Genomic DNA, 12,796 nt, shown 5'->3' on the forward strand with positions numbered 1-12,796 from the left:
TCTTATCGATGGAGCTTCATAACATATTTAATGTAGATTTTAAACATTGACATCAGCATTACCTTTGCTTGTCTTAGAACATTAAGAGTTTTACACTCTTTGATGAAAGAGGAATTATTAATTTACACATGTTAAATGCCTGTTAGCCTTTTGACAGAGTAAAGGACAGACAACCAGTATTGCCCAATATAAGACTTTTTAAAATCCCAACATTGGGGATTTGGTGTTTGTTTTTTCAGGTAATCACACATGGTGTCAAACTCATTATAGTCGAGGTTAGAAAAATCTATCTATAAAAATGATCTTCAAATCTTACTATTAATAATTAAAGCTGATATCCGGAGTTTCTGAGAAATCTATGTTCATGTATGAATCTTTTGAAATTCGAAAAAATACCTAACTAGTCTTTTACTATGGTCTACTGCCGGTGGTCATTCATATACATATATACATCAATGTATATAAGTCCCGCCTTCATCCTATAGACCCCTATACAAATTGCAAATCGTGCCGCGATCGCACAGCCAATAAGCTTCGACTTCCTGTAGTGGAGACTGTCAATCAAAGTGAATGCGCGTGCATGAACTGTGTGCAAAAACTGTGAGCAGCATAGCATCATGGAGGAGTGGTCCGATCAACTCCAAAGCTTCTACTACAAAACATAAGGAAAGTCTGAGTACAAAGCTAGCAGATAAACGTCTTTGTGACCGCAACAGAATTTATCTCGGAGCTGCTTTTCAAAGGTGGAGTGATTTGCGGCTTTTAAAAGGATTCCGATCGGACCTCGATTTGGCAACACTTCTCATGGACAGGTTATAAACATGTTTTGATCAAACTACCATAAGTGCGTTATTAGTGCAAAACATTACTACACGTGTGTTAAACGTGGCTTCTGGTAGCTAGGCAGAGGCGGGGGGAGGAAGTGGAGCTGTTTAGGGAGGGACATCGAGACGTTAGCTTTTGAATTTTCTCTCTCTTTTTTTATCCTCCTTTTTTTTCAAAAATGTGCAACACATTTAGTAATAAATAAATATGGCATTTTATTCAATGACCAATACTTTTCCTGACATTTTAACTTTCTGCAAAACATTCTGTGGGACACATTGTTAACAGGTTATATTTGGCCTACAGGCCTTTAGTTTGACACGTTACCTAACAGCAAAATAACATGAATCAGCATGTGTCTAAATGTTGGAAATACTTACAATAGTATCAGGATTTTTATCATAAAGCTGCGGGATGCCGCAAAAAACCAGTAGAGTTTGTTTGGGTTTACTGGTGTAATTAAGGCGGCAATGACTGATCATTCGCTCACCGTGAGAGCGCACGACTGTTAGAGGGTCTGTATGCAGCGGCCACGCAAGCTGACTTTAGGAACAAATGAGTTGTATTACAGCTGAAAGTTTCCTGCCAAATTCTGACAGACACATAACAAAAATATCAACAGCTAAATGACCTAACCTCTCAAGCCCTAACTACCAAAAATGAGATTGATCTAATTCAAATGTTTAAAAATGTGCATATATTGAAATAGCTCCATTTTTGTGTGTTTTTACATATTCATATGGTTAATATTTAAACTTCCACTGATTGAGAACCATAAATAACACGCAGCGCTGCCACTGTTCTCTGCATCCAAGTGTATTCTACACATCAACAAACAACAGTGTGTTGACATTGTGCTTGTTGTTGCCATATTGTTAAACCATTTGTTGTTATTTTATTGTTTATCATTGTTCCGTGTGAATCCTTTACAAATTTGACCGTTAATGAGATGCCAAAAGCTTCTGACTGCCCTCACCCCACTTTGCCTGTTTGCTCTTTGTGCACCGCTTCTCTTTTGTTGGCCAATCAGCTTCCCATCGGGTCGCCAGACAAGATTCTTGGCATTTTGTCGGCAAAATGAAAGAAGGATTAAGGGATGGCTACTGAACACTCCATGGCAAAGGAGTGGGCTGCTATTCTCCTATTCAATGGCCTCTCCCAGTTCAGCAGCTCCTCTTTATACATATTTGTTTTCCCAACGACACCATTGAGAAGTCCCCAGTCCAACAAGAAATAAAGAAAAGTCAACAAGTAGGTCAGCGGTCAGGAAACGCTGATGATACTGGAAAAGAAAGAAAGTGTCACATTATCTGTATTTCAATAAGAACAATTGTGCAAGGCTTTAAAAAACCTCACGCGGGCCTCACTCATTTCATTATATGACTTTATCAAACACATAAGTAATTAATTAATCTATGAAACAACGAACACATGTTCATGTGATAGTGCCAAATTAATTAGTACATCTGGACGATTAGACAGGGAACGCTAATGCCTACTTCTGGGAATTGGGGGCTTCTTCTTTCTGCCGTCTGTGCTCCTGATGCCAACACTACTACTCTACTATTCTGTGGATATCTGCACGAACTCAAATCACTGGAAGGAAATATGTCACATCTCATCTTCTGCGGACAAAAAAAGGCTGAAAATCAAAAGTCGCTTTACCTCTTTAGAATTGTACGCACTTTTACTGCACATTGGGCCTGTATGTGATGACTATAAATGTGTTTGATTTGGGCTTGGTGAGGGTAAGTTTAACTCGATTATTTAGTAACTTTGCGTCACGGGGATCATGAAACTCTCGTGTTATTTAATCCATTGTTTCGTGTGCACTGACACAATTTTCTCATTTTTTTCGTCCTGCTTGAAACAACTTTTTTTGTGGAAAAAAAATATGCTTCAGAATGAAGGTGTCTCGATACAACTTTTTCATTTCCGATATGATACCGATATTGCAGCCTTGCGTATCGGCTGATACCGATATTGATCCGATATCAGCATGAATCAGAGATTTTTTTTCTTTAATAAAAACAATATAATGATTTCTCATTTTGTAGTGTGGAACGATAGAAAAGGTTTGATCACGTGATGTTACTCAAACAGAGAACAATAGTCAGCAACAGTAGGTATGAGAAAAACTGACCCATTTATTATTGGTTATTGGTTACATACAGTACATTTTAACCCTCAACATAATATCCACAGTATTCTACAATTGAATAAAATAAATAAAAAAATTAATTGCAAAAAATTAAAAAATTAAAAATCCGATATCCGATATTCATTTCCAGGCTGATATCCTGTCCCGTTCCGATATCGGATCGGGACACCCATACTTCAAATGAAAAAAACAGACACCAGGAATCAAACCACTGCTGCCAGTGTGAAGGACAGAGGGGCCTTAACCAATGCACTGACTGAAATTATATAAAAGGATGTGGTACAGTTAATAATAAGGGGTTGGTTAGGATTAGGACTGGGGGAAATGGTAATGGTTAAGGGTTAGGGTTAGGAAGATAAATTCCAATTTATCCATCAGTGTAAATTCCTTTCAACGAGCATGAAAAAAATTACATATAGCAGCACTAAAAATGTATGGAAAATGTGTATATACATTATAAAGATCTCCTGTCTGTGATATGTTCACATACAATATATTTATTCTTCAAATTTATTTTTTGTGTAAAAATAGATTTCAAAATGCTTCCTCATTTGCTTTAGGTGTATCTTAATTTCAACGTTATTACGGAATGAAATACATTGTTGGCTCCATGATGAATCCGGACCTCTACAATGCTACACCACAGTGGTGCACATGTGCTTTCTGCATGCTGTCTGTGCTGCTACAGTGACCCAGTTTCCCCACAGGGACCTAATACAAATCCTGCCAGCCTCAACAGCCTGATCCAACTATTAGCCTTTTCATTTGACACACGGAGGGAGACCTTAACAGTGGGAGTTCGGCCCGAATATTGAAATGTCTCAAACAGCTCATCGCTGCAGCTGCGAGCGCTCATGTTGAATTACAAGAAATGTGTCTGTTGTGTATGTAGAACAGTGATGAGTTGGCTTCTGTGTAGATGTGAGAAAACGTCGCCTCTATTTCTTCGAGTGGCCAACCAGCCCATTGTCTGTCATCCACCTATAGCAGAGGCGTCAAACTCGTTTTCACTCGGGGGCAAAATATTGTGTAGTTTGATCTCTAAAGGGCCGCAGACTTTAGGCGGCAGGAAAAAGTGGAATTTAAACATTATTGCGCCATTGTTTGCACTTCCACATGTAAATGATATCTACATCCAAGCAATAAATGACAGATTTGAGTCCTTGCAGGATATTCTTTCTTAATTCCTTGATTTTGAGAACAATTTTTGTTTTTAAATTCATTCATTTATTTATCTTGCCATGTCTGCATATGTCGTCTCGCTACATGCAGTGCAATCTTTTTTTGACATCAATGCATGGTTTATTCTTTCAAAAAGTTAAATAATAAATTTTTTGCATTGTGTAATTGTGAACATAATTTGTGTAATCTTTAGGGGAATTTTGTGGAATTGTTTGTAAGGAAATTCCAAGATTTAAAAAAAAAATATTTTCACAATTTGTGATTTAAAAAAAAAAAATGGCAGCACTCACGTAATATAAGCATGGTAAAACGGTGAGACCCACAAGTGCATTTTTTGTTAATTCACACAATGATTAATGCTTTTTCCATCATATTTACTTTCTCCTGCAGGCCGGATTAAACGCTCTAAAGGGCCGGTTTCGGCCCCCGGGCCTTGAGTTTGACATGTGTGACCTATAGGATTAAATTTTTAGCGTCAGGAGTAAGAAAAGTATTTCTTCTTTGGTAAGAGAACAAATAACAAATGATGTGTGTGTCAGTGTCACTGCCAATATCTTTGATGAACCTCCAATACAAAGGCCTTTCTCTGCTGCTCCTGATGTAAAACAGATTAAACAGTCTTCATCCACTTCAACAGGAATATACTCCAGCAGATTTGTCTCATCATGTCTAACCTTTGCTCTAACTATGAGGCCGATGGCTCAGCCTCAAATAGTACTTAGGTCTGCTGATTGTTGAGTTAAACTTAACACCATTACAACAACCCCTCAGTGGGAATATACCCTTAATATCCTAACACAATTCTATGGAGCAGGAAATGTAGTTGTCGTCACAAGTCATTTCCAGAGCTTTTACGCGAAAGAGAACCTGAAAATATCCACAACGTGATCACTCCAAATGTCTAAATAACAAGGAATTTTTGAAAAATGGCTGCATATGCTGCAAAATGGTAAATGTCTAAACAGTGGAAGAAAAAAAATTATCTGCTAAATTAATGATTAAAGTTTTTTAAATACAGAAAACAACGTAGAAATGTAGATAACTACAATATATGCAAAAATCAAATTAATAGTTCATTTTAAAATACAAGTACAATAATTGAATAGTTCTGATCCACAGAGCAGCAAAATATGTAAACCAGCAGGAATTGTAAATATATCTAAATTCATTGATGGCATTTTTAAATTATTTTAAATTCTTAACTTACTTTTTCAATAAATTAATAGCTTTAGCACCAACGGGGGAAATTGGCTGAATAGTGAAATGTTTGCATTGGTTCTTATTCCATTCTGTAACACATTGCCCTGCAGCTTCCTTCTTATTTTATTTTATGTGGTCTTTTTTTATATGTTAAAAATGTGAATTTAGGTACAAGGCACCGAGGGAGAAAGGGAAGGTTAATCTCAGTTTAATACGCTGATGCACAGCCCAGGACCGAGACTGTGATGACTGCGTTATCTCCAGCAAACATTTGGGTCTCCTTCAATTTCAGCCCGGCCACACATAGCTGTGGGAGGACGCGGAGATGGAGAGTGCACAGGGAGTGGATGCCCGGGGAAAATTGTTATTAATAGCTGCAACTTCCCACAGTGCCTCTGCAAAGCTGCTCCTCGTCACCTCACTGCATCTGTTTGAGGTGGTCCCTCATCCTCATCCTCATCACCGTCCACTTTTGGACTCTGAAATCCTGACTGTTTTAATTTCATTTTTCTTTCAACTCAGTGGAGGGACATCATATCACTGATGGTGCTTTGATGGCAAAGGCAAGGTAATACAAAGCACAGTAAAGGAATAACTAAATGTGCTTTTACATTTTAATTATAAAAGTGAAAAAATTAAATCACGTTAGGTAAGTGGAAATATTACCTTAATTTGCTCTTTTATCCGATAAAACTTGATATCTGTGAATAAATTGGCTCAATTCTTTGTGGAAAAAATGTAGTGTATTAGAGCTTAAGATATATAATATTATTTATACTGTATACTGTATTTTATCAAATTCAAATTCAAATTATTTACAAGAAAATTTAACCTGCTGGTCAATCCAAATGATACCAAGATGCAGCTAAATATCTCCTGCAGTGTGCACCATGAGGAATATAGTGTTGAGCAGAAAAGAATGAGAGAAAACTGTGCTCCTCTCTGTATTTGTCTTCCATTCAGGGTGAAATGCTCATTGGCTGTTCTTCTGCTGGCGAAAAGGCCCACAAAAACAAAACAAAAAAAAAAAATGAATTGAATTTTTAAAAATACAATCCAAACAAGAGGAGAAGGCTCCTTAAAATCTCATGAATTTCTGCTGCGGGCTTCTCACCATGAAGTGAGCCACTCAGAGATGAAAGTGAAAAGAAATAAAAGGCTCAATTTAATCTGCTTTAAAGCCCTTCAACAGAATGCATGTGCCTGGAACTGTGAGAGTGAGGGCTGATAGGGGATAAATATATTTCTAACCATACCACGGAAGCTATTACACCTCTCTCCTACACACATGCCTATTCAACAGACACTGGTTTCATTACCAGCTGTAATAGGCTAAGTCCTCAAATTATTACAGGCCTGGGTGACAGAAAGACACCGCAGCATGGAAGCGTCTTTGAAAAGTATGCAAGGCAGGACATATAGTGCACCATGTTTGAAGGAAAAGTATTTAGTCCTGCAACACGACAGTGGACAGCTGAGCTCTAAAAAAAAAAAAAAAAAAAAAAAGTTACATAGGGTTTTGTCCCAAGCTTTTCTGATACAAAAATAACAAAACCCAACTAGTGAAAATCCAGATATATTTTTAAGCAGTATAAATATATTCTTGCCATTTTTAAAAGCATTTTACCAGATATCTTCTAACCCTGTAAAATCCGAGTTTAATTGTTTTAACACGTGTTTTGGGATTTTTTTTGTCTAGTTCAAAATATTTATTTATTTTTTTTTTTATTATTTTTTTAGCAATACATCTGACATTTTATTAAAAAAAACAAAAATATTAAATTACATTAGAAAAAAATACAGATTAAAAAAAGTAGCAGATTTAATCACTAAATAATTAGATCATGTCGTGTTCCCTATATGTAATACCAATATAAATGTTTGTAATGTAATGTATAAATATTTCAAGCTTTAATTTGACTTAAGCGCGTATTTACAATCGGAGGCCCACGGGCCGCGGTGTGGCCTACACAGGTGACGGTAATTAATACTGACTACAACACATGGTTCATCCACCGCATCGCTTTCAAGGGAGCGTTTAAGCAGCGCCCAGGGAGTTCCTCTCCGACCCCCGCCGCCCTATACCCGTCCTACCACCGCGTTCATTATTAAACAGCTCCATACGCGCAGAGGGCCACTCACTAAACGCTCGTTTAGGGCCCTGCACGGAGACAACCCGCCTCCTTAGACAGAACCAAGCAGCTGTCGGTAAAACGAGGCTCGCCTTACCTTTGTCGCCGAGGATTCCGTCGATGCTGTGTTTTGTTTTCTTCTCTCCGTCTTCATCCTTTTTTTCACACTCTTCTTCATCGTCCTTTTTCCCAAAGCGAGCTCGGAGCACGCGGCTGATGGAGCTCACTGTCAAAGACACGTGGCTCCAGTCAACATAATAATAATAATAATAATAATAATAATAATAATAATAATAATAATAATAATGCACATAGGTTATTTTGTCGTGAGAATATTGAGATTGGAATAAAGGGCGGCTTACCGGAAGAGGCCTCACCTGAAGGGACCGTGCTCCTGTCACACACCCCGTCCTTCAGCAGCTTGTCCCGGATCTCCCAGCTGAACATCCCCGGGTTGTCCCTCTTGTACTCCTCTATCCTCCTCTCCACATCTGGAGTGGCTACCTGCTGCAGGGCAGAGGGACCACACACACGGTCAGCACCGCCAAATTCTCTCACATTTCCCCAAACAAAATGCACCTAAAATCTGTTTAAAATCAGAGCATCTCCAGGGTGTGTCGCTGCTCTGTTCTCCCCGGCCTGTGTGTGTCTCACCCTGGGTTTGCTGCCACCGATGGCCCCGGGCCGGATGGATCCAGTCTCCTGGTACCTACAGAGGATCTTAGAGACGCAGCCGTGGGAGACCCTCAGCTGTCGGGAGATGACACAGGGTCGGATCCCGTGGTGGGCCATCTCCACTATCTTATGTCTGATGTGGTTGGGCAGAGGGCGTCCGTTAATGAAGACTCCACCGAGCTGGTTGACCCGACCCTGACCCAGAGGAGTGGACACTGTGGACGGACAGACACACTTAGCCTTAAACCTTAAAACATCTTTATATAAATGTATTTCTCTGGGACGAATTAAAGCCATCTTTGAATATTTTAACGCAGGTATTTATTTATTTATTTTATTTTTAAATTTCTTTTTACCACGAAATGAAAATCAATACATTTTCCAACCCGCTGCTCCTTTTAAATGGAAATCTGTTTAAATTTTAATTCATTATCGAAATAAAAGCAATAGATACGGTGTCTTTAATTTGAAACTTGGCGTTTATGATCCGATTTAAAATAGGAGGTGAAAGCCTTATGTTCCGATTCACATCGAAAAAATGTTGATTTCGTTTCGCCTTAAAATTCTACACTATATTATTAGTGCATTAATGTAAGACTTGTTGTTAGAAAAAAATATATATATATATATTATAATATTAAACGGCAATAGATATGAATGGAGCAGGCGGCAGATGCATTTTTAGTAGGCCGCAGCACAATAACAACAATAATAATAATAATAATAATAATAATTTAATAAATGTCATATATTGTGCAGATAATTTTTCAGGCTTTAGACTAGAGTCCATCACACGGACTATGGGACCAGCTGCTGCTCCTGCCTACCTTCCAAAGGGAACCCTGTCCGTGGGTAGTTCTGTCCTGGTGCTGGACGCATCATCCGCGGGACATTCCCTGGTAAAGACGACATTATTCAAAAACAACCAAGATTATGTCCACACACAAAAAAAAAAAAATAGGAAACAAAACAAAAAAGAAGAAGAAGAAGTAGAAGCCGCGTTCCCAGACGTCCAGTTCAGGGTCTGTCACTGCTCTGGAGGTGGAGATGTGTGGCGCGTTGGTGGGAGGGGGGAGTGGGGAGGGGGGGGGGGGGGGAGACAGGCAGCACCCAGGGGAGTCAGCAGCACAGGCCGATCCACTATAGGATGGGAGAGTAGAAGACATGCAGCTGGTTCGTTCACACCGAGGTATGAGATGGAGCCTGGAGGAGCCTGACACAGGCGGGAAGGAGAGGCACGAGCCCCGACAAGTTTAGATGAACCAATGAGAACACAGATCACACACACTAATTACATTTAATTAAAATCCTCAGATAGTTTAAAGAAAACGAAAACATTTATGCATCAAATAAAACAATGAATTGTGGATTTTGTGCCAACTTTAGCACCAATCAGTGTGTTTATATTATTTAAAACCATTTGAACAGACTTAGATTTTAACGTAATTTATATGATTTTCAACTATGAAATATCAAGGGTAAAATGCTGTCGCTTATTCTTGTGTTTTGGGAATAAAACCCAGAATAGCTTCCATAACACAAATGTTATAATAACACTAATCTGTGTTGTATTCAGCTTCTTATGTAGCTGTTAATGTTATTATATGATAAGGCCAAAGCTTATATATACATTTTAAATTGTTAGAAATTGTAATGCTTTTAAAGAGAAATGTTATGTCATGTTTTTTTTTTTGTTTTGTTTTTTTATCTCTTTTTTTCCATGTCTAGCTTTTATTTTTTTTATTATCATTTAGTAATTTATGCATAATCACACCTTTCTGATGATGATTATGGCTAAATATGGTATTGTATTGGTTTGAAACCCACCTTCAAATATTGAATTGCATGTTAATTAATGAGTCTTGGTTAACACTTATTGAAAGGGCATTTTATAGATACATTATTTATCTATTGGGACATAGAAGATTTAAACACATTGGTTTCTGTAACCCTTTCCCATTCATATTATTTTGAAATTTCTTCGAAGCGAGCAATCGGAACAAGAACAATTCAATTGGAGTGACCTACAAAAAGAATGATAGAATGAGGAGAACTTTAATGCAACTTGTTTCATAGAAATTTAAATAGGCCAAGTTTTGAAATGTGATGAGAAATTCACATAAACCAGTCTTTGTTTCCAGAGCACTAGTGTTCCACCTCCTGTCTGGGTTTTATTTATTCAAATGAATCCAAAGAGGACACTCTCTGACATGAACGTTAAGGAACATTCTTCATTGATTGAAGAAGTTAATATTGTGCATTTACAGGCTTCTGTGTTGTTTTCATGTTGTTGAATTGAATTGTGTTGTGTGTTTTCCCCATTGGTCTGAGCTGATGTCGCCTTTCTGTATGTTTTCCACAGACCCTATTAAATCAAATCAAAGCGCAGTCATTTTAAACTGAACATTCTGCTGAGGAGACGAGAAAAGGGTTGTTTTTAAGGGCCTGTAGCATCACAAACAGCAGTGGGACTTAATGATCTATACCTGCCTCAACATGTCTACTCTACAAAGTTTCCGATACAACAACAGCAATCTAAATTCACATTCAAGCAGAGCATATTTCCTTAAATCAGTGTGAATGAAACACCATTAAATTAAGATTTTGACTCATGATTAAAGTATTTTACCTACAACCTTCACTCTCTGTTAATCTGATATACACACAAAACCAATGCTGAATATTTTCCCCAAAATGTGATTGTGAAAGTATACATTTGCACTAAATCTATTATTTACGGACATTATTTATTTATTTTTGATAGTGTTTCCCCACTGTAACTATGATTTTCTTCATGATTTACTTCCAGGGTGTAGCTGAAACATTTCTACACTGAAAAAACCAATCAAGGGGTTTGTTACTTCAACCTAAGCATGGATAGATTGTGTTTATTAAAATATTGTTTGGTGGTTAAACAGGATAAAATAATGTAGTTAGAGCATAACTTGCAACACTGAAAAAATGACTTTTTGATTGAATGGAATAATATTGTGGAAAGCATTTCCATCCAAAGCCAATGCATTGATTTAACAGGAAGTGATGTTGCTGATGTGTGAGTTTAACATGGTGATTGTGGTTATTGAGGCATGAATTACATTGGTCACATATTTGTAAGGGTTATTGTTGTTATTATTTAAATAATTGCATGTTATTTATTTTAATAATTTAGTTACAACTAATGTAATGTGCTACAGTAACAATAAAAATGATAATATAGCTGCCACTGCTGCACTACATCAAACCTAAATAAATAATTTGTGATGAATTCCTGTTACCTATCAATGCTCCGTTCAGTGTAAACAGCCTGTAACCTGACAATATCAAAAACACGCTGTACAGTGGCTCACCATTGGTCAGAGTGGGATACCCCTCATGAAAGAAATCAAGATTTAAATTAGGGGTGTCTCCATCCGATATTGATATCGGTCCAATATCAGCCAGAAAGCGAATATCGGCATTTATCGGACTGCATCTAAAACTTCCAATATATGAGCTCTCCGATAAGTTTTTGTTGTTTTTGTCCCCCGCTATATACTGACAGTCAAAAATAACTGAAGTGAACTTGAATTGTTGACTATTGTTCTCTGTTTGAGTAACATCACTTGATCAAGCCTTTTCTAACATTCCACACTACAAGATAAGTAATAAAAATACGTATGATTTGTGCCGATATCGTATCGTATCCATATTGGAATCAATTCGACCAATGCTCAAAGCTGCAATATCAGTATCGTATCGGGACATCTCTAATTTAAATATCTTAACATGAAAACAATGAATTAAACAAAATGTATTCAGCAATCTTATTAATGACAGTTACCTCACCTGGTGCTAAGTTTAAAACAAAAATCTAATAGGATTTACTTGAGTAATACTTGCTGATTCTCATAACTTATTGGAAACATGTAAATGTACAACATGCAGGTGGAAAAAAAATAAATAAAAAATGAAAGGCCAAAAAATGCGTTGATTCAAAATCGAGTCCAGAGTCCATCTTTATGTTTCAGGTGTTAGAGTTAAAAAAGTCTGACTTATTTCTTGAGAGCAAATGAGGTTAATATATAATCATACAAAAGTATCTTTAAGATGTAGGCCACTTTTTTGAGGATAAACAACATGTAAGATGAGTTGTTGGGTCTTTTAGTTTGGGGCAGACCATTCATTCATCAATAATTCAAATGTTTTTCAAAGCTTCACAGGTGGTGGTGGATTAGCACTCAAAGCATTAGACCAGTGGCCAAAGAGGTGAAACAATAAACTGAAGGTTGATGGTCAAGTTCCCAAGAAAGACCTATACCACACTTTTGTATTTTTGATACTTCATTTATTTTTTGTCATGAAAAACTTGTATTTTTGGAGTTATTTTGTGTATTTTGGTAGTTGTTTGATGTGTTTTTGAGTAATTATTTTATATTTTTGTATTTTGATTTATTTTTTGTCATTTTGTATGTTTTGGGGGTCGCACAAAATTAAACCAAGGGTCACCAGTTGCCCACGTCTGCTCTAAATATTCACGTTAATAGGCATGATGTCTATGCAACTTTTAATAAAACACATAAGATTATATTTTTGAAATTAAAAGAAAATGTTCTTATAATAAAAACAATGATAGACAACAAGG

At 37.1% G+C, this 12,796-nt stretch overlaps 1 protein-coding gene across 2 annotated transcripts in view; it reads right to left on the reverse strand.

Annotated features, from left to right (window-relative positions):
• The window catches only part of LOC114466880 (paired box protein Pax-7-like), a 49,899-nt gene extending 40,766 nt beyond the window's left edge, over positions 1–9,133 (reverse strand). Inside the window, exons 1-4 of one of the 2 annotated variants that reach the window (XM_028452728.1) lie at positions 9,003–9,133; positions 8,155–8,390; positions 7,878–8,007; positions 7,598–7,726 (exon numbers count right to left, since the gene is read on the reverse strand). In XM_028452728.1, coding sequence (XP_028308529.1) covers positions 7,598–7,726; positions 7,878–8,007; positions 8,155–8,390; positions 9,003–9,087 — 580 coding nt within the window. In that variant the 5' untranslated portion in view covers positions 9,088–9,133. Of the gene's footprint in view, positions 1–7,597; positions 7,727–7,862; positions 8,008–8,154; positions 8,391–9,002 lie in introns of both variants that reach the window. The other variant, XM_028452727.1, reaches the window with a different exon arrangement.
• Positions 9,134–12,796: the final 3,663 nt, after the last annotated feature.

The sequence above is a fragment of the Gouania willdenowi genome, chromosome 7 (assembly GCF_900634775.1).
Source record: "Gouania willdenowi chromosome 7, fGouWil2.1, whole genome shotgun sequence".
In the NCBI taxonomy this organism is placed as follows: Eukaryota; Metazoa; Chordata; class Actinopteri; order Blenniiformes; family Gobiesocidae; genus Gouania; species Gouania willdenowi.